This window comes from Neophocaena asiaeorientalis, unplaced genomic scaffold (genome assembly GCF_003031525.2).
Source record: "Neophocaena asiaeorientalis asiaeorientalis breed wild unplaced genomic scaffold, Neophocaena_asiaeorientalis_V1.1 scaffold46, whole genome shotgun sequence".
In the NCBI taxonomy this organism is placed as follows: domain Eukaryota; kingdom Metazoa; phylum Chordata; class Mammalia; order Artiodactyla; family Phocoenidae; genus Neophocaena; species Neophocaena asiaeorientalis.
This window is the reverse complement of record NW_020175393.1, coordinates 14,344,192-14,366,768: the sequence shown is the minus strand read 5'-3', so window position 1 is coordinate 14,366,768 and position 22,577 is coordinate 14,344,192. Positions and strand designations below refer to the sequence as shown.

The following is a 22,577-nucleotide window of genomic DNA, read 5'->3' as shown; positions in this document are numbered from 1 at the left end:
TTTCTCTTTTTGCTTTTGAAAAAAAATCATGGTAAAGGTCAACTCTTAAATACATTGGAAAACTTACCTGAGTCAAAATTACAACACTTAAAAAATAATAGATATTATCTTCTGATGTCAAATTGGCATATCAGATTTTATCACTCAAGAATTTAATCTCAAAGTGTCATGAATAAACTGGTATCAGAATTAAAAGGAAAACATTGTTGATGTTTGTTCTAAAGTGCTGGTTTTAGGCTTCAAATGGGAAACACACTAGATTTGATTTGTATCACACAGTTATCAGACAGAGTAGTTGTGTCTTCCAGATCAAAGGAAAAAAAAACAAACCCCAAGTCAAGCCATATATTATTGCTTCTTAATTTCATTTACCTTCTAATTCCAGAGAAGATTTTGCTGAAGGCTTAGTAAGAGTAAGAATCTACAGGGAATGCTTCACTTGTGGCTTTGCCTAATTCTACATTCCTTCTAGATGGAAAATGGTGCTGGTTGGAAAGGTGTGGGGAAAACTTTTTTTTTTTTTTTCCGGTACACGGGCCTCTCACTGTTGTGGCCTCTCCCGTTGCGGAGCACAGGCTCCAGACACGCAGGCTCAGTGGCCATGGCTCACGGGCCCAGCCGCTCCGCGGCATGTGGGATCTTCCCGGACCGGGGCACGAACCCGCGTCCCCTAGCATCGGCAGGCGGACTCTCAACCACTGCGCCACCAGGGAAGCCCCTTGGGGAAAACTCTGCAGTAGGATTACACTATGGCTAATCTGCAGGATCAAATAACCTCCTTATTACTGAATAAGCTAATCTATTTTCCATATTCTGTACATCCATTCCAATTTTAAGAAACAGTGCTTAAGGAATCTGGATTAATATGTGATCATAAAGCCTGCATGGAAAACCAATGCCATTAAATTAAATACTCTTTCATAGAAAAAAAGAAAAAAAAAAAAGAATTAGAGCAGGCTGGGAAACTGGAAACGCCCAGCCCGGGGATGGGGGTGGGGAGGTAGGTGGGTGAAAAGTGGGGAGAGAAAGATCTGTGGGGTGAGGGGTCTTCTGATCCTTCATGCCTCTTCAGGCACTCAGGTTGGTACATGACCTGATTCGGTTCAGACAGATGACAGAGTGGTCAGTTTTGTTGCTCAGCACCTAGCCACCAAAGACTCAACATCCTGTCTAAGATATTCTATTGAAACTCATTACCTATTGTAAAAGACAAATCATTCTATTTATGTGAAACACTGAGTCCTAGCAGAAACCTGAAGTCATTTCTAACTCTGGTTTTTCATGAGATCAAACTAAGAGTTTTAGTTTCTTATGTTTTGTTTTGAACAAACAGTTATTAGAAACTGTATATTACAAATAATTAGAATCGTGACTGAGGACTCTTCTGGACTTTATGTAATCTGCTGGCTTCCAGGAAAAGACATGAAGAGATATAGGTGGGCCCCCCTAAATCCACTCAATACATGCCTGGCTATTTACAGAAATTACCTTCTAAAGAGTGTATGGGTTGGAGGCCTAGATAAGGAGTTGAGAGTCTTGAAAGTGTGCTGTGATATTCCAAGGAAGTCGGTCAACCAACAGTTAACTGAGCTTCTTTAAAAAGCCCATATCTTGGGCTTCCCTTGTGGCGCAGTGGCTGAGAATCCGCCTGCTGATGCAGGGGACACGGGTTTGTGCCTCGGTCTGGGAAGATCCCACATGCCGCAGAGCGGCTGGGCCCGTGAGCCATGGCCGCTGAGCCTGTGCGTCCGGAGCCTGTGCTCCGCAACGGGAGAGACCACAAAAGTGAGAGGCCCGCGTACCGCAAAAAAAAAAAAAAGCCCATATCTTGGGACTTCCCTGGTAGCACAGTGGTTAAGAATCCACCTGCCAATGCAGGGGACACAGGTTCGATCCCTGGTCCGGGAAGATCCCACATGCTGAGGAGCAGCCAAGCCCATGCGCCACAACTACTGAGCCCACGAACCACAACTACTGAGCCTGTGTGTCACAAGTACTGAAGCCCATGCACATAGAGCCTGTACTCCACAACAAGAGAAGCTGCCACAATGAGAAACCTGCGCACCACAATGAAGAGTAGCCCCTGCTCGCCACAACTGGAGAAAGCCCGTGCGCTGCAACGAAGACCGAAAGTAGCCCAAAATAAATAAAATTTAAAAAAAAAAAAAAAAAAAGAAGCTCACGTCTTTGTTAGTGTTTAAAGGAAATACCGGGACATCAAAACACAAAATGATATCAGAAGATTACTGTCTTAATGGTGAGATCAAATAAATGCAGTAAAGCATTAGAAAAACAATACGAAACAGCTGAGTCAAGTTTTAAGTTTGTGACAGGGATTATTGATACTACCTATCTCTTCTTCATGTCTTTATTTTAAATATTCTCTTTTTCCCTATTCTAGGATTACGAAACCATACACCATGCTCTTCTTGTAGACACCCTAGAAGAACCATATCATCTTGGTCTTAAAACACCTACAAGAAAGGGCACAGTACGTTTCCATTAGTAAGTATCCAGGTAAAATAATGGCAGCCAGCTTTTCAACTATGCATGAATTAGGGTTTAAAGGAATAAAATATCAATTTTTCTTTAAATATATGTCACCCAAAGTGTCACTGCCTTCACTGATACAACAAAAAATTAGGTTGGGTGAGTGAGGGAGTAGGGAGAGGAAAGTGTCAGGGAGGAGTAGGTGGCATCTTTTGTCTATTAAATTATGGAATTACGGATCATCTAATGCAAACCTGTGGCATGATTAAGCTATACAAAATTGTCAGGCTCATGTGTGTGTCTTTCAAAGAGCTGATAGGATACAGCTCTTTGGGTATCAAAGGATACAACAGCCCAGATATCAAGTTAGCCAAAAGGTCTCCAGCGGAACCGGGCCTTGAACATTGGAATATATGATTAGATTATAGTGATTTTTTCCTATGACACCTGGAAGTAAAAACAGGTCTTATAAACACTTCTAAAACTAGCAGTTCAAACAACATGCATTTATAGAGAGAGCGTACGAGCTCAGCAGACCGCTACTCATTGCGAAGGGTAATAATAAAATATTAATAATTTCCATTTATTGAGTATTATATGTCAGGCATCATCATAGTAGGTGTTTTATGTACATTATGCTGTTTTCAAAGCAAAATTATGGTATGATAATCCACAGTTTACAGAAGAGAAGTCTGTAGATCCAAGAAGATTTTTCAAGAACTGATGGTTGCCAAAGACTGTGCTCTTATCCAATAAGCTATAGAAAGTTGGCACCGGGAAGTAAAGGTCATAGAAAGCTGAGCCACAGAAGTTCAGCTCTAAGGTAGGATCTTGGTTACCTTCACAGTGATTAACCAGTCTTCAGTGGTTATTATAGAAATACGAGGCCAAAAAGGCAGCATCCAGATTTTAGTTTGCATCAGAAGAGAAGAGGGCTGGCGAGGGAGTGAGGGTATGCTTTACTTACTTGTGTTAAAAGCTACATGGGAACCAAATAATGTCAAAAACAATGTCCGATAACTGGCAATGAAATTGGAAGCTATTGGTGTGAAAAATTCTGGTTTGGAATTGTATTGACTTAGGTTTACTTGCACAACCAGAACTTTCTAAAACAGAAATAGATTTAATATATATTGTGCTCTAACCTTCTCTGTACCTTTCTTCTTCCTACAGACACAGCAGATACTTCATCCTGCTCTGAAAACAAACAGTAAGTGATAACTCATTTATTTAAATGTGAACATTTTATTTGTCAATCATTTTTATTTTGCCAATGGTAAAATTATATATTTAACAAATGTACCCATGATTTTCGAACTTTATGGATAGTTATTGAGACAGTGATCTTGAATTAATTCTACTCTCACTATGTCAAGTTGAAACAAATGCATTTTTTACATCTCATTCTAAAATGGATAATAGAAATAGTTCCCGTGTTTATGATTTTGAAACAAGTATACTAGAACTATATTGAATAGAAAACAATGTAAAATATGACAATTTGTATATACTGTATATTCTTCCATGTTAGTGATTTTTACTATGAACATACTGTATACTGTTGTATATTAACACAGGAATTGTTAAAATAAGGATAGAGTGTCTCCATTGAGCTACAAAATGTTTGATTTTCCCAGTTGAAACTATGTTTTCCTTTCAATGTGCATTGATTTGGACATCATAATTGGTTGAAGGTTAATTTCTGCCATTACTTAAGAACTTACCAGGACTTCCCTGGTGGCTCAGTGGTTAAAAATCTGCCTGCCAATGCAAGGGACACGGGTTTGAGCCCTGGTCTGGGAAGATCCCATATGCCACAGAGCAACTAAGCCCGTGTGCCACAGCTACAGAGCCTGAGCTCTAGAGCCCGCGATCCACAACTACTGAGTCTGTGTGCTACAACTATGGAAACGCCTAGAGCCCGTGCTCCACAACAAGAGAAGCCACCGCAATGAGAAGTCCACGCACCGCAATGAAGAGTAGACCCTGCTCGAGGCCACTAGAGAAAGCCCGCACGCAGCAACGAAGACCCAACGCAGCCAAAATAAATAAACATAAATAAATAAATAAAAGAACTTACCATTGGCATAGGTTAATTAACTCTTATAGGCCTCAATTCCTTCATCGGTAAAACACCACCATACCTGCGAAGGTAAGAGAGTGAAATTAGACATTGTATTTTGCCCTACACTGTCAGTAAATGTTCATTCCTCTCCCTTTGCTAATCACACTATTGAGAAGAAAGGCAATACATGGAAGAGGTACCAACTGTCCACTATTTACACATCAATAAGGCCTAAGAAGTACTGCAGATAAATAGTTTAGAATTTTCTTTTCCTCCAAGAATTTGGGGGTAGCAATTGCATAGGAAGACAGTTAATCTAGGCAGTATTCCTTTAATTTACAAAGTGAGTAATTTTTATATGATGAATGGTGGGGAAGAGAATATGAATGCTTCCTAAACTTCATGTTCTTTTTGCTTCATCTAAAGGAGCAAGGATTTTTTGACACATTGAGAAAGCACAATGTGGGCAACCCAATGCTGAGTGTCTTTTAAAAAGTTAATGAAGATATTAAGTAACCTTTGTACCCAATCATGGATTCAGCAAATTCGAACAGGCTAGATTTTCAATATATTAGTTCTATTTGTATTTTTTTCTATACTTGGAAATTTGAAAATATAGACAAGTGTAAGGAATAAAATAAACATAACTTCTAATGCCTCCATTGGAGAAATTACTACTACTAAAGTATTTGTACATTTCTGTGTAATCACAACCCTGAAATCTTGATTAGAGTTGTGTATAAATAAAAGGACAAGAAGTCTACTTTTCATAAACAAGAGGAAAAGAACTAAGAAATGGTATACACTGAAAATAAACTTTGCCCTAAAATTGAAATGAATAATCAATGCAAGATCATAATTAACTGTGGCGAAATCTGTTTTCTTCCATATTTTCTTTCTGATGGGCTTAGGAGCAATAGAAGTGGGCAGAAAGAAGTGGTGTGTCCCTCACCTTTATAGGTATAATTCAAGTGCAACAGTCAAGTTCTTCAGCTTATTTTTTATTGTCCCTATCAGAGACAAGGTTGGTTCTATTATGATTCTACTGGCACCATATGACAGTCCTCTCTTGTTACATTACTTATAAATTTGGGAATCACGGCTCCTTTGAGATAACCAAGATCATTACATTAGTTCTTCCCTCCTAGTTAGAGGTCCATGTACTACATGTTTCAATGTAGACCTTTGTTCTCTTTGACTTACTTCCTAGCAATGGCTTCACTCCCAGTTGTGCTGTTTCTGGCTGCTGTGCTGCTACCATCTTTCCCCATCGAAGCAAAGGTAAGGTTAAAGTGGAAAAATCTTTCCAGAGCTATCCAGGCAGCTCTGTGGGATGGCAAGGCACTTTGAGAGCGGAAGTAATGAGAGTGTCTAGTACATCACAGAGTACTCCTTGGTAGCTCAGAGCACTTAACGTAATTATCTAGATGAAAGTTCAAGGATGAGCAGTCCAGTACAGCAGCTATCTGTCACACATGGCTATTAAAGACTTGAAATGTGGCTTTTCCAAAACAAGATGTGCTGTAGGTATAAATTACACACCAGATTTCAAAGATTTAGTCCAAAAAAAGAAACATATTGCATTATTTTTATATGGAGTACATGATATTTTGGAAAATTAATGCATTAGGTCCTTAGGGCTGTTGTAGGAAATTAACACAAGTTTGGTGGCTTAGCCCAATAGAAATTTATTCTCTCACAGTTCTGGAGACCAGAAGTCTGAAATCAAGGTATCAGCAGGGCCATGCTCCCTCTGGAGGATCTAGGAGGGAGTCTGTTCCATGTCCCTTTCCCAGCTTCTGGTGGCTTCCACCAATCCTTGGCTTGTGGCTACATCACTGAAATCTCTGCCTCCATCTTCACATCACCTTCTCCTCTTGTGTCTCTTATAAAGATACGTGCCATTGGATTTATTTTTCATTCAGTATTGGCCCCTGTCCTTAGGAACGTACAAGTAGGCAGGAGAAATGGATGCGCAATGAGATCATGGTGATAAAACGTGGTCAGACCTATGTTCACAGTATTTGCAGAGCTTTGAAGGGGACTCAGTATTGGGGGAGCAGAGAATGACTTATTCCAAGGTGTCAGGAGAAGATCAACCAAGGACCCTGTCTATTCAGACTTACACTTCAAAATCTTACTCATGCTGGGACTTCCCTGGTGGCACAGTGGTTAAGAATATGCCTGCCAATGCAGGGGACACGGGTTCATCCAGGAAGATCCCACATGCCACAGAGAAACTAAGCCCGCGTGCCACAACTACTGAAGCCTGCACGCCTAGAGCCCAAGCTCCGCAACAGGAGAATCCATCACAATGAGAAGCCTGCACACTGCAATGGAGACCCAACACAGCCAAAAATTACAAATAAATAAATTGATTTTTTAAAAAAATCTTGCTCATGTAACATCAGCCTTTTGTGTAAATTTAGGCTATCAAATTGCTAGACCTTGTGGGAGCAATTCACACACCCTACTCCACCTCCAGGTTTAGGACCTATCCCCCCCAACACACACACACACACACACACACGCACACACAAAGATACACCAAAAATATCAGCAACTGATTTAATACCTTATCAATTATATTTCTGTTTCTAAAAGGAACAAAGTCAGCAATAGTCCATTCACTGGATGGCTTTGCTCCCTCCAAATGGCCTTGGAGATTTTTTAAATGGGGTCTTTTGAGCGACCCTATAAAATCTACCTATAACAGGTAGAATCACCCATAGCCAACATCATTCTCAATGGTGAAAAACTGAAACCATTTCCACTAAGATCAGGAACAAGACAGGTTGCCCATTCTCATCATTATTATTCAACATAGTTTTGGAAGTTTTAGCCACAGCAGTCAGAGAAGAAAAAGAAACAAAAGGAATCCAAATCGGAAAAGAGGTAAAACTGTTACTTATTGTAAGCTGGGATGAAGTGAGAGAGTGGCATGGACATATATACACTACCAAATGTAAAACAGTTAGCTAGTGAGAAGCAGCCCCACAGCACAGGGAGATCAGCTCTGTGCTTTGTGACCACCTAGAGGGGTGGAATAGGGAGGGTGGGAGGGAGATGCAAGAGGGAGGGGATGTGGGGATATACGTATGCATATAGCTGATTCACTTTGTTGTACAGCAGCAACTAACACAACAATGTAAAGCAATTATACTCCAATAAAGATGTTAGAAAAATAAAACAGGTAGAATCATTTTACTAGAATACTGAATGCACTTCAACTGAACCTCAACATTCTTTCTCTAAATACCTTCTAAATATATTCTTTCTCTAAAAACAGATACCATGTCAGATCAAAGTTTCCCTTAAAGTCTACGATGAGTCTTGAGGTCCGCTCTTACCCCACTGCTGCAGCCTGATTGAATGTGGATGAATCTGTCTTCATGTTCTTATTGTATACCTTTGTACACAATATTATAAAATATAAAACATTATCACTTGTATGTCTAGAAAAATCACACTGAGAGTTCCCTTGAAACTAGAAATTGGCATTTGCGGCCTCAGAGGAGTTTTTAATTTGTCATGCCGTGAATTCCATTCCCATTCTCAAAACTTCAAACTACTTTTTTCCTATTTGTCGTTGCCTTGGTTCAGTTCATTGACAGTGCTTAACAACTCATAGTGGCTTGAACTGAACACTTTGTTAAGTCATCTCAGAGCCCTTGAATTAACTTATTCACTCTTAAATGCAATTTTCAAAAATGTTTAAAAAAAAAACCCTAATTTTATTTCCCTGTAGGATCCATCCTTTACTGTGCTGTTAACCACTCAAATGCAAGTCCAAAGAGAGATTGTAAATAAACACAATGAACTAAGGAAATCAGTCTCTCCACCTGCCAGCAACACGCTAAAGATGGTAAGAAGCAAGAATATAAATAAAGTGGTGTGAACCAGCAGTGGTAAGAGCCGGCAGCTAACTGGCATCTCTTAAGACTCTTGTGGCTTACAAAGTTCTGTCTCTATTTTTCTACTTCATTTAGCTCTGTCATGGGCAGGGCAGAAATGAATTTTCCTTTATAATAGTTAAACAACTTGTCAAGATTACAGGGCTCTTAAGTTGGGAAGGCAGAATTTAGAAGCCAGATCTTCAGACATCAAATGTGAAGGTGTTACATTTTTGGTTCACTATCTTCCCTAGTTGAAAATAAGAAATCTCCTATCCTTCAGGATCAATGCCATTTAGGGTAAATAACAGCCCATTTCCCAGGGAATAGTCCATAAAAGCTAGACATCTCCCATGTGGACACAGTGGGCTACAAATGGAATTGGCAATAAACTAGGTCAGCTTATTACTACTGAAATATAGTCAGACTGTCTCACATGTTAGTATTTAGAGCAGCAACATTATTAAAAATCTTAGGTGTGGCTGCTACGCTATCATAGTCAGATAATATATTAGGTATTTCTCTCGTTAGACATACCTGTGGACTTGTCTTTGTGTGGAAATTGGCACTGGGACAGATAAAGACACACACACACACATACACACAAACAAAAAGGTACTTTAATACCAATGACAATTAGATAATACATCTACAGAAGTTTTAAAGTAATGCAAATCAGCCTACCAATCAGATTTTAAAGCATATACTTCATTGGAGTTGAATCTTTGTGTATTTTGTTTTTCTTGCGACATTAAGGAATGGAGCAGAGAAGCAACAGCAAATGCTCAGAAGTGGGCAAACAAGTGCACTTTAGAACACAGTAATCCAGGTGACTGGAAAACCAGTATGTAAATGAGTCAATGTTTGTTGAATAAATGAGCAAATAAAATATTAGACAAATAAAATAGGATAGACCATTCTGGGGCATTGTAATCAGAAGACTTTGTGAATAAATGTTGCTTACATGGCTGTACTTTTAAAATTAAAGTATCTGTATAGAGAGAGATACGATAAGTACTATTTCATGCTTGTTGATTATTTACATTATGCAAATTATTTCTTAAGCAGCATCTCATTTGTTCCTCTTGATGAGCTCATGGTGAACAGGTCATGCATAATCATTTTCCCGATTTTAAAGATTAAAAAGTAAGGATGTGGAAGGAATGAATTATGCAAGAACACAACTGGTAGGAGTATCATATACTGGAAAGTTAACCAGGCTTCCTGATTTCTCACCCTTTGCCCTTTTTGTGATATTGTGTAGCTGTATGGTGTTTTGAAATTAGATTATTTTGCATTCACAAAATGTGTTAAAATATGTTGAACTGTTCCTGAATTTTACTCTAAAAATATTTAAGTTTTTTTTAATCAGGATGAATATTTTGGGTGTGTTGATTCATTTTTTTAAGTTTTGATAACAAATTTTCAAGTATTTTTTATAGACTGTGTACCTATAATGCATAGAATAATATATTAGACTCGAAAAAACTTGAAGACGTATCTTACCAAGGATCATAAAAGCCATGAGAGAAAAAAAACTTGTATTCACAAACCTTACATAAAATGTTTTACATTATCAAGCATGATATACACATAGGTACGCCCAATTTAAAGGTAGTGAATAACTTACCTGTCATTTCAGTAGAATTGTTCTTGTTTATATTGTTGATGCAAACATTATGATGAAGTTACAACAGGAGGCGACTGTGTTCAGTAGAACATTGGAACAAATGGTCTTAAAGATCCAAGTCTACTGTTAGTTTCTAAGTTTCTGTCTTTCCTTATTAAAGGAGATATCCAAAAACATTTTATACTTTCTTTAAGCAGCACGTAAACATTATATTTCAAGTCACCAAAACGTAAATATTAAGAGAGGGCTGAAAAGGGTAACGTTTCTGGACCTCAAGGCACTTCTTTCTTCTTTAAATTAATTTTACTGTGGTAAGAACACCTTTTTTTTTTTTTAGTTTTTAAAAAATTTTATGCTGCTAAGAACACTTAACATGAAATCTACCCTCTCAAGAAATGTTTAAGTGTACGATACAATATTGTTGATTGTAGGTGCCATGCTGTCCATCAGATATCTAGAAATTATCTTGCTTACCAGAAAGTTTATGCCCATTGATTAGTAACTCCCCATTCCTCCTTCCCCCCAGCCCAGCAACCACCATTCCACTCTTTGATTCTATGAATTTGACTATTTGAGATACTTCATACTGATAGAATCAGGCACTCGTTTTCTGTGACTAGCTTATTTCACTTAGCAAAATATCCTCAAGGTTCATTCATGTTGCTGCATGTTGCAGAATTTCCTTCTTTTCTAAGGATGGATGATATTCCATTGTGTTTATATACCACATTTTGTTTATCCGTTCATCTGCTGATGGACATTTAGGTCATTTCCACATCTTGGCTATCATGAATAGTGCTGCAGTGAACATGAGAATGTAAATATCTCTTCAAGATCTTGACTTCAATTCTTTTGGATAAATACTCAGAAGTGGAATTGCTGGATCATTTGGTAGCTCTACTTTTAATTTTTTGAGGAACCTCCCTACTGTTGCCTATAACAGCTACACCAGGTTTTATTCTCACCAACAGCGTACAAGAATTCCAATTTCTCTTGCTGTCTTTTGTTTTTTGAGAACAGACATCCTGACAGGTGTAAGGTTATATCTCATTGTGGTTTTGATCTGCCTTTTTCTGATGATTAGTGACATTGAGCACCTTTTCATATACCTGTTGGTCATTTGTACATCTTCTTTGGAGAAATGCTGTTCAAGTCCATTTTGCTCAAGGAAGATTCTTAAGTCGTTTCCTCAGGCAGCCCCCAGAAAAGATGGATCTCTGACAGTCCATCCAATTCTTTCCCTCCCCAGGGAGAGGCTAAGAGCTGGAGTATTTTGTTTGTTCACTCTGTGCTGAACCAGGAAGGGAGGCTATGGCAACTGCCAGCCCAAATATCTGTCTCTGTTCTCACTAGCCGCAGGCAGCGAGCTTATGCTAGGTCTTGATAGCATTCCAAAACAGGCAAGTCAGGAGCCAGTCCTTCAGGCAGCCTCTGGAAAATGTGTGGCATCAGATGACCAAACCAGCTTCTTCCCTCTCCAGGGAGAAGCAGGCAGCTGTGGTTTTTGTCGGCTTGCTCTGTGCTGAGCTGGGGAGAAGGGCTATGGCATCTACCAATCCAAACTGCCATCTCAGTTGTCCCCCAGGAAACAAGATTGCGCTCCAGGACTGGCAAGAAACATGCCAGTTCTTTGGGTAGCCCCAGAGAAACTGGACCACTGGACACATTGATCAACTCTGCCTCCCAGGGGAGAAAGGAAAACAATGAAAGGATTTTTCATTTGCTTGCTCTGTGCTGAGCCAGAGGGAGGAGTTATGGTGTCTAGCAGCCCAAACACCATCTCCACTCACCACCTCCAAGACTAGCAAGACAGAAGCCAGCCCTCTGGGGTGTCCCCTTGGAAACGTGGGGTTGCTGGACACATGAGCCAACTCTTTCCCTCCCCTGGAGAAGCTGGGAGTTAGAGGGTCTCTTCCTGATTGTATAGCACGGTGCTGAGGGTAGGGATTCTCGCAAGAGGGTTTTCCAATCTCCCTAGAGGCTTCAGTCAGTCTGGTTTCATATCCCTCAGGGTCAGGAAGCCTTTGGTTTTGTTTTTGGATTTCTGACAAGGGCAATTTGTTCGTGAATTGTTGCTGAATCAGTGTGTGCATTGGGGAAAGGAGAGTCCAGGGCTTCCTACCTCACCATTCTGCTGATGTCACCCTCTGCAAGGTCCTTCCTGCCTAACTCTCTGAGGAGACATTATGACTCCTCAGAGAGTTATAATATAACTGTAAGTTATAATATACAGTTATAATATAACTGTAAGTTATATATAAATCTCCTCAGAGAGTTATAACTGTAAGTTATATAACATTAAATAACTATAATGTCACATTGTGACATTATGACTCATGGATTAAGGGAAGAGCTGCAAGTTTTGAACACCTTCCTGATGTCAGTTGACTCTTGATTGGGACTCTTAAAGACTGCCCGTAAACCTTTTTTTTCAAAGTTTATGCAAATTCATAATCATAAATATTTATTCTGGCTCCTATATGTGAAAAATCTCTGCTGAGGGTGGGTAAGAGGAGAGAAAAAATAAAATTTGGTTGTTGCCTTTCGTACGCTAACAATACAAAGCTGAGAGCTCACACATTATACCTGTAAAGAATTTAGCATGAAAAAGAATGCATCTTTGACAATCCACAGGGAGAAGGATTTTGTTTGGTTTGGTTTGGTTTTGATTTTTATTGAAATATAGTTAATTTACAATGTTGTGATAGCTTCAGGGGTACAGCAAGGTGATTCAAACATACATATATATATATATTTTTACATTCACTTCCATTATAGGTTATTACAAGATATCGAGTATAGTTCCCTGTGCTATACAGTAGGTCCTTGTTAGAATAAATTCTTCTCAACCTATTCGAAGTTTGCATATTGTGGCCAGCCCAGTGGGCTAGGTAGATCTGTCTTCTATTCAGCTTTACAGGAATGGAAGCATCTTTTTCATGTATTAACAGTTAGCAAGTACAGGCACTGAGTTTGAAGGGCAACATCCTTGTGTTCATGTAGTTGACTTCTCTTGCCACGGCATGCTTTTTTGTTTTCTTCATGAATGATCTGTTCACACTTAGGTACAAAATGTGGTGAGAATCTCTACATGTCAAGTGACCCTACTGCCTGGTCAGATGCAATCCAAAGCTGGTTTCAAGAACACCACAATTTTGTCTATGGTGCAGGACCAAAGAGCTCCAGTGCAATTGTTGGACATTATACCCAGGTAACCAGAACAAATGAAAAACTTCTGCCACAAATGCTCTAACAGAGAAAGCTTCTCCAAATGATGACCAACATCAATGTTCAATCTGGGGGAAGGGCTTGAGTATGATAGAGTCCTGGCATTTGGCTGGTATTTCATCTAGAACAGTTGTCTTTTATTTTCCATGGGCTGCAAAATTCTTGGCAGGGAAGTACACCCTGTACTTTTCCAACATTATAAATGGATACATGAAATTTAATATTTTTAAAGTTTGTGACTTTGTTTCAGTAATTTAAATATTTCCATAAGGTGTACGGCTACAAACTATAAGTCACTTTTTTTTCTTTCTTTTTAAATATTTGGCTGCGTTGGGTCTTTGTTGGTGCGCACAGGCTTTCTCTAGCTGTCGTGAGCGGGGGCTACTCTTCACTGCAGTGTGCGGGCTTCTCATTGCAGTGGATTCTCTTGTTGTGGAGCATGGGCTCTAGGCACGTGGGCTTCGGTAGTTGTAGCATGCAGGCTCAGTAGTCGTGGCACGTGGGCTTAGTTGCCCCGAGGCATGTGGGATCTTCCGGGACCAGGGATGGAACCCGTGTCCCCTGCATTGGCAGATGGATTCTTAACCACTGCACCACCAAGGAAGTGCCAAGAATCACTTTTTTGTTTTACATTTGCTATTATTTGTTTTCCCCTCTTCCTTAATGTGCTCTTACATATTTCCTTATGCATTTGTAGCTTGTTTGGTACTCATCTTTCCGTGTTGGATGTGGAATTGCCTACTGTCCCAATCAGGAGAGTCTAAAATACTATGTTTGCCAGTACTGTCCTGCGTAAGTATATACTTTAAAGTTTAATACCAATAATTCCATCGGCAATTTAATATTTTAAAATAATCTTACATTTACCCAATCAAAATAAAAAAGCATATTTTAATAAAGAGAAGGGATAAACCTTTGGAAATACTGCTTAAGGTAAGATACCTTCAACTTAGCAGAGAAGAGACCAAGTTCTCATTTCCAAGAGTAAAATCTGAAACTCTCTTTCCTCAATTATGAAGTCATGTCTTTTCTCTCAATTGTCTTTCCCCAGGGCTCAAGGTTATTCTCTGGGCACGTGTAATATGCATTTCTCTAGACTTGATGTCATCAGTTCTCACTAATTTCACACCCTAGGTGGGTGGAAGCTTGATGGTTAAGCAAGAGGCAGTAGTGGAGTGGAAAATAAGGGATAGTAAATTGTGATTTCAGCCCTTTCTGCTGAAACGTTCCTATTCTTACTTATCTTGAAAACCATATACGTTATTATCATTAGAAATGATTCATTCTTCTGGGTCTCAAAGGTTTTTCAAGAGATCTTTAATATATGTTAGAGTCCAGAAAAAGGAAACATCTTAAGCTTTTGTTTCTCAGAAGTTTTCACCAAGAACTCCATAATGAACAATTCCTTACAGTCTTTATTTGTAACAGGAAACATGCTCTTTCATTAAGCAAAACGTTTTAAGTTCTCCACAACAAATCCTATGGATAAACTAAAGACCTAACCTCAACATATCTGCTAGTCTTAATTTCTTTTAAAATTTGAAGTTCTTTACCACTACAGGCAGGGAGGCCCCAAACCAAGCCTCATATAGGATTTATTTGGTACTATAGATGACCCAGGGATATGGGTCTCCAGTTTGAGAAATATGACCTCCAAAGTCATTTTCCTGAAAACAGCTATTAGAGTTTAGTAGAAAGAATAGATAGGTCATTTGGGGAAGGACAACACGGGCCTAGGAAGACCCTGAGCTCACCTCCTCCCATGCACACACTGAATCTACACCTACATATAAAGAAATTACCCCCGAAGCTGATTTAACAGCTTCTGCAGATAGAAGGACCACATAGAAATTAGTAGGAAAGATGGAAACACTGTATCCATGGGAACCCCACCCCCATTTTAGTGATCTGCAGTAGGAGGTATATAGCTGAGGGGCTTGAGAACAGACTCACCTGCCCTGGGACACAGCAAAAAAAAAAACCCCAGCAATTTAAAAAGCATTCAGACTATTCAGAAGGAAAATCCATCTACTAACCTGAGAGCTTCTTCCAAATGAACAGGGAACTGCTGGAGCCCTCCCCAGAGTCGAAGGCACCAGCGAGCACCATTGTTTGGTCCCCCTGGGACTCCCCCCAGTACACACCTTCCCCAGCTGCAGCCCTAGCCATCCCACCAAGGCAGCCGTAAGCACAGTGCTCCCCAGGGACTTCCTCTAGCCTGGCCCATTCCAGCTCAACCTGTTCTGCTAAAGCCACCAGTCACAAGCAGTCACAAGGGATGCTCTTACACAAGGCCACTCCTTCAAGACCAAGAGCGGAAGCTGTTTAGCCTAAATCATAGAAAAAAACCCAAAATTTAGCAATTATACTCCAATAAAAAAATTTTTTAATAATAATAAAAACAAAATTCAAACAAAATGAGGAGACAGGAATATGTTCCAAATGAAAGAACAGAATATAACCACAGGAAAAAACTCTAATGAAATGGAGATAAGTAATTTACCTGATAGAGTTCAAAGAAATGGTTATAGGATGCTCACTGAACTAGGGAGAATAATGGAAGAACACAATAAGAATTTCAGCAGACTTAAAAAATAAAAGAACCAATCAGAAATGAAGAATATAGGAACTGAAATAAAAAATACACTCAAGAGAATCAATAGCAGATTATATGATACAGAAGAACAGATAAACGATCTGGAAGATAGAATAGTGAAAAATCACCCAATGAGAACAGCAAAAAGAAGAAAGAATTTTTTTTTAAATGAGGAGAGTTTAAGGTACCTCTGGGACAACAGCAAGCTACCAACAGCTAGGGGTCCCAGAAAGATAAGAGAGAGAAAGGAACAGAAAACATTAAAAAAAAATAATGCCTGAAATCTTCCCTAACCTGAAAAAGGAAACAGACATCCAGGTACAGGAAGCTAAGAGAGTCCCAAACAAGATGAACCTAGAGTTATACCAAGACATAATTAAAATGGCAAAAGTTAAAGAGGAAATTTTTAAGGCAACAAGAGAAAAACAACTAATCACACAAAAGAGAAACCCCATAAGACTATCAGCTGGTTTCCAGGAGAAACTTTATAGGCTGGAAGGGAGTGGTAGGATATATTTAAAGTTCTGAAAAAACAAAAACAAAAAAAGCTTACAACCTGGAATATTCTGTTCAGCAAGGTTATCATTCAAAATTGAAGGATAGATAAAGAGTTTCCCAGACAAGCAAAACTAAAAAAGTTCATCATCACTAAACTGGCCTTACAAGAAATGTTAAAGGGTCTTCTTTAAGCAGAAAAGCAAAGGCCACAACTAGAAACAGAAAACACATATGAAAGAATAAATCTCACTGGTAAAGGCAAATATATAGTAATGGCAGTGGATCAGCCACTTAAAAAGCTAGTATGAAGTTTAAAAGACAAAAGTGCTACTATCAATTGTAACTACAACAAGTAGTGAAGGACTACACAAGGTAAAAAAATGTAAAATATGACATAAAAATCATAAAACAGATGGGGGTAGTAAAAATTTAGTGCTTTTAGAAAGCCTTTGAACTTAAGTGACTATCAGCTTAAAACAGCTATAGATACAGACTGATATATATGAACCTCATGTTAAGTACAAAATAAAAACCTACAATGGATACACAAAAAATAATGAAAAAGAAGTCCAAAGCTAACACTAAAGGAATCCATCAAACCACAAGAGATGTACAGATGGTAACTGGAATTACTGTGGTGATTTCATAATGTATAAAAATATCAAACCACTATGTTGTACACGTGAAACTAATAGAATATTGTGTGTCAAGTATAACTTAATAAAAAAATTGATAGATCCTTGGAGAATGCATCCAAACTCACTGCCTGGCTGTGAGAGGGGAGGCATCGGGAACCAGGCATCTGGAGTGAGAGCTGAAGTGAATAATGAGGAAAGCGGGAGTGACAGCACCTCCAGAACACTTTTGTGTCTACGTCACAATCTTTCCAAGGGCTACCACATGGACAGCCATGTTCTGTGCAGGAAGACAGATTCAAATACATCACTTTGGGTCCTTGCCTCCCTTGACACTACTGAGACTTGCATTCCCATGTGTTTTCTGATGAATTAGATAAATTTAACAGCCAATAGGATAATCATCATCGATGAGTTACAAGTTAGTCACTGTAATTGACTACACCCAGGCTATTGGCGTTTATCAAAACTTTTTAATCTCACGTTCCTTTTTCGGTAAACATAAAAATCACGCACTACCTCTAGAAACTCATAAACCTTCCCCAGCTCTCCCTGACCCACAAATACACACACCACAAACTACTTAAATAGCACAATGCCATCTCGAAATTAAAAATATATATATTGGAGCTTTACTGTCCCTAGTTCATATTAGAAGAATTAGGGTATTTATCCTCTTTCAAATATAAAATTATATTGCAACATTGAGTATTCTTTTTCGTACTGCAACCTCCTGCCCCCAGGATCTTTCCCCATCTCTCAAAGTGATATATTTATCCCTAGCCAGCTCTCTGCGGGGCACGGCCTTACCAATCTGACCAAGTCTACTGGGAGATGAAAAGTGTATTGCTGCAAAGAAGTTATCTGGATGCTTTAGACTAGTTATGCCAATGTAGCTACCCAGCCTGAAGAAGTAGAGTCAAGGAGATGGGTCGATGTGTGTGAAGTATTTCCTTAATTTGGATGTTACGTAAATTACATGTGGGGGATTGTAATTTTTCAGATTTGTTTTGTAGTTTTTTTTTTGGTTTTTTTTTTGGCCTGGTGGTGCGGCTTGTGGGATCTTAGTTCCCCGACCTAAGGGGTCGAACCTGGGACCACAGCAGTGAAAGTCCAGAATCCTAGCCATTGGACCGCCAGGGAATTCCCCTCAGATTTGTTAACAGAAGTAAAAACGTTACATATATACTTATATACATTTAGTGATTGATGTTGCCCTTGGCAACTAAACAGTAAAGTGAAAAATATTTGACAGTGTGTATTTTACATTACAGTGGTAATAATGTGAGTAAAAAGAGTACCCCTTACCAACAAGGAACACCTTGTGCCAGTTGCCCTGGTAACTGTGACAGTGGACTATGCAATAAGTTTGAAGGGATTAACTTGCTATTATAATCAAGAACTGATGTTTAATTTTCTTTTTATGGATAAAGAAAGCTCCCAAAGTAACCAATTTAAATAACATCTTTATGCCAAGACAAAACGATTACCCAACAGAGTGTGTTTAAGTAAACATTTTACACATTTCAATAACCTACATATTCTCTGTAATGAAAAGAATACAGGCATACCTCAGAGACGTTGTTACAAATCACTGAAAGAGAGAACATATGGCTATTAAGCGAGTCACACAAATTTTTGGTTTCCCAGTGCACATAAAAGCTATGTTTACACTATACTGTAGTCTATGAAGTGTGCAATAGTATTATGTCTAAAAAAAAACAATGTACATGAAATTAAAAATAATGCTTTTGGAAAAATTGCACCAATAGGCTTGCTCAATGTAGGGTTGCCACAAACCTTCAATTGTAAAAAACACAATATCTGCAAAGTACCGTAAAGTGAAATGCAACACAATGAGGTATGCCTATATTACCATATGTAAGATAATGAAACATCTAGCATCCATTTGTTTCTGTGACGTCGCAGAGCTCATTAATAACTATACATTCATGCTTCTGATAATTCATCAACGTTAGTATCATTACACCAAAGGTAGTATTTTGAAAGCATAAAAATGTATAAATCTAAGGATGTGAGACCACATTGTGTCTCAGTCTATACAGGCAAACTGAATGTTTCTTTTGTGCAAATGAGTTCCTCATGCTGAGTACTGCATTTTTTTTCTAAAGTATAATTGGAAGCATGGTGATCAACATAATAAATGATCACTTGCCCTATAATTTACTCATGGTTTTGTGCACATTTTTAATGACAAAGTCCAACCTGTATATGATATGGGTTCATAGACTCCATAAAGATATTGTTGCAAAAGGAGGGAATAAAATGTCATATGTGTCATTTCTAAACCTGTCATGATCTGAAGTAAAAATAGCTGTTGGTTTTTTATAGTTGGGATACTTTTATTAAAATTATTATGGGGCTTCCCTGGTGGCGCAGTGGTTGAGAATCCGCCTGCTGATGCGGGGGACACGGGTTTGTGCCCCCGTCTGGGAGGATCTCACATGCCGCGGAGTGGCTGGGCCCGTGAGCCATGGCCACTGAGCCGGCGCGTCCGGAGCCTGTGCTCCGCAACGGGAGAGGCCACAACAGTGAGAGGCTCGCGTACCGCAAAAAAAAAAAAAATTATTATGAACAATAGAGTTGACTCATTCCCTGAGATTTTTACCTTTCAAATGCATTCACCTTTAGTCAGCATTCTTTCTTACTGAATTATAGAGCTATAATTCAGAATACTGATGATGTCAAAACTATAAATTAACTAAAGGAAAAAAATCAGCTAAAAAAACGGAATAGGCTTCCGGGAAGATGGCGGAAGAGTAAGACGCGGAGATCACCTTCCTCCCCACAGATACACCAGAAATACATCTACACGTGGAACAACTCCTACAGAACACCTACTGAACGCTGGCAGAAGACCTCAGACTTCCCAAAAGGAAAGAAACCCCCCACGTACCTGGGTAGGGCAAAAGAAAAGAGAATAAACAGAGACAAAAGGGTAGGGACGGGACCTGCACCAGTGGGAGGGAGCTGTGAAGGAGGAAAGATTTCCACACACTAGGAAGCCCCTTCGCGGGAGGAGACTGCGGGTGGTGCACGGGGAAAGCTTCGGAGCAGCGGAGGAGAGCACAGCAACAGGGGTGTGGAGGGCAAAGCGGAGAGATTCCTGCACAGAGGATCAGGGCCGACCGGCACTCACCAGCACGAGAGGCTTGTCTGCTCACCCGCCAGGGCGGGCGGGGCTTAGAGTTGAGGCTCAGGCTTCAGTCGGAGCTCTGGGAGAGGACTGGGGTTCGCGGCGTGAACACAGCCTGCAGGGGGTTACTACACCACGGCTAGCCGGGAGTTATTTATAGGACATTCCATCCAAAAACAACAGAATACACATTTTTCTCAAGTGCTCATGGAACATTCTCTAGGATAGATCATATCTTGGGTCACAAGTCAAGCCTTGGTAAATTTAAGAAAGTTGAAATTGTTTCAAGTATCTTTTCTGACCACAGCGCTGTGAGACTAGATATAAATTACAGGAAAAGATCTGTAAAAAATACAAACACATGGAGGCTAAACAATACACTACTTAATAACAAAGTGATCACAGAAGAAATCAAAGAGGAAATTAAAAAATACCTAGAAACAAATGACAATGGAGACACGACGACCCAAAATCTATGGGATGCAGCAAAAGCAGTTCTAAGAGGGAAGTTTATAGCAATACAATCCTACCTTAAGAAACAGGAAACATCTCAAATAAACAACCTAACCTTGCACATAAAGCAATTAGAGAAAGAAGAACATAAAAACCCCGAAGTCAGCAGAAGGAAAGAAAACATAAAACTGAAGAGATATGGGAACATATGTATATGTATAACTGATTCACTTTGTTATAAAGCAGAAACTAACACACCATTGTAAAGCAATTATACTTCAATAAAGATGTAAAAATATAAAGTCAAAATACAGGAGTTCAAAAAGGCAAAAAAAAAAAAAAAACCATGGAATATTTCTACCTCTGCTGAGTGCTATATTAGCTAAGGAGCTTGGAATTTATCCTATTAGCAATAAACACTCAATTGAAAGGTTTTCAGCAAAAGAGTGACAAGGTCAGAATCATGTTTGATAAAGAGCTTTCTAGCAATGGTAAGTAGAAACTATTGGATGGAAGTCAGCAAGAAAACTATTGAAAAACATGGATTAAAAAGAAATTGAATGTCTTGACCTCATTACTGGGAAAATGAATGAAGAACAATGGACAGGGCTGAGAGACAAGAAGTAGAATAGCCAGTGTTTGTTACCAGTGCTGGTTGGTGCTGGTCAGAAGTAGAAAAGAAGGAGTTCAGATTGATTCAGTTCCTGGCCTGAATGACTGAGTAGTCAGGGAACCATTCCCCTGGGATTGTGGGAGGGGAACAGTCACCTTGGATCCATTGTGGGTAACAGAATGAGTTTAGTTTGAGATTTGTTGGGTTTGGGGTCCCTGGAGAACATCCAAAAAAGAAACATTAGAAAGCAAGAAGGCATATTATCATTGTTTTACATCTCTATCTTCCCACTGGAATTACTTTCTCCTGAAAGAGAAAGCATTGGTGTCTGAGGCAGTGTGTCCAATAGGATGAAATGATAAGGATGTTCTCTATCATCATGTATCTTACAAGTAGCCACTAGTCACACGTGGTCATTGAACACTGTGGCTGGTAAGATTAAGGAACTAAATTTTTAATTTCGCCTAACTTAAAATAATTTAAGTTTAAATAGCTCTATGTGTGTAGTAGCTCCTCCCATATTAGATTCTGTAGGTATTTTACTCTCTTTGCTAAGGGAGAAAAATAGGTCAATTCATTTTACAAACATGTCACCAAGTTCAAAATAAAAAGTGATGGATTAATCAGTGATCTCAACTAAGGCACCTCGTATGTCCCTCAAGAAGTGAAAGGCCCCTTGTGGTGTGACACTGACTTGTTTGTCCAATCTTACCCACTCATACACTTTGAATATATGGATTGTTTTGTCGTTACTGAGAAAAATGATAATGAGGTAACTCATCTGTTTTTGTTACAGCCAATTCTTGTGAGTATGAAGATCTCCTTAGTAACTGTGATTCCTTGAAGAAAACAGCTGGCTGTGAACATGAATTGCTCAAGGAAAAGTGCAAGGCTACTTGCCTATGTGAAGGCAAAATTTACTGAAATGCCCAATTTGCACTGTGCAGGACTAAGTGGAGAAAATCTGCATCATTTAGTTGACACATACCAAGAGGGAAATTGTAGGCATGTTAGTTACAAATTTGATTCCAAACAGTAAGGAACCTTTTTCTCCAGGATATTTACAGAGATCTCTTTCATACAATGATTTACAAAAGTAAGCTAGTCTATGACAACAACTTTGGACTGATACAAATTTGTCACCTTACATTTAATTAACTGAATCAAGTTGAGAATTTTGAAAGTAGTACAACCACAGGACTTAGTCACTAGAACTTTGGATTAAAATAAAGAATTACATGTTTCCTGAAACAACATGCCAAAAGAAAAAAAAAAAGACTGTAACATTGTCATTCCTATTCCAAGATTTTTTACATGTT

General features: G+C 39.0%; 1 protein-coding gene across 1 annotated transcript; it reads left to right on the top strand.

The window, feature by feature from the left end:
* Window positions 1-3,672: 3,672 nt before the first annotated feature.
* Window positions 3,673-22,182, top strand: LOC112413970 (cysteine-rich secretory protein 2). The gene is made up of 8 exons (XM_024766212.1): window positions 3,673-3,700; window positions 5,766-5,836; window positions 8,304-8,420; window positions 9,205-9,292; window positions 13,144-13,289; window positions 14,004-14,098; window positions 18,310-18,398; window positions 22,055-22,182. Exons 2-8 carry the CDS (start codon window positions 5,768-5,770, stop codon window positions 22,180-22,182), a joined length of 732 nt encoding a protein of 243 aa, XP_024621980.1. The 5' UTR covers window positions 3,673-3,700; window positions 5,766-5,767.
* Window positions 22,183-22,577: the final 395 nt, after the last annotated feature.

Excerpts from the sequence above, each read along its gene's own strand:
- LOC112413970 (XM_024766212.1), top strand. The coding sequence starts at position 5,768 with ATGGCTTCACTCCCAGTTGTGCTGTTTCTGGCTGCTGTGCTGCTACCA. Across the intron at positions 13,290-14,003 it reads TTGTTGGACATTATACCCAG|CTTGTTTGGTACTCATCTTT; the intron begins GTAACCAGAACA and ends ATGCATTTGTAG. Across the intron at positions 14,099-18,309 it reads GTTTGCCAGTACTGTCCTGC|TGGTAATAATGTGAGTAAAA; the intron begins GTAAGTATATAC and ends TTTACATTACAG.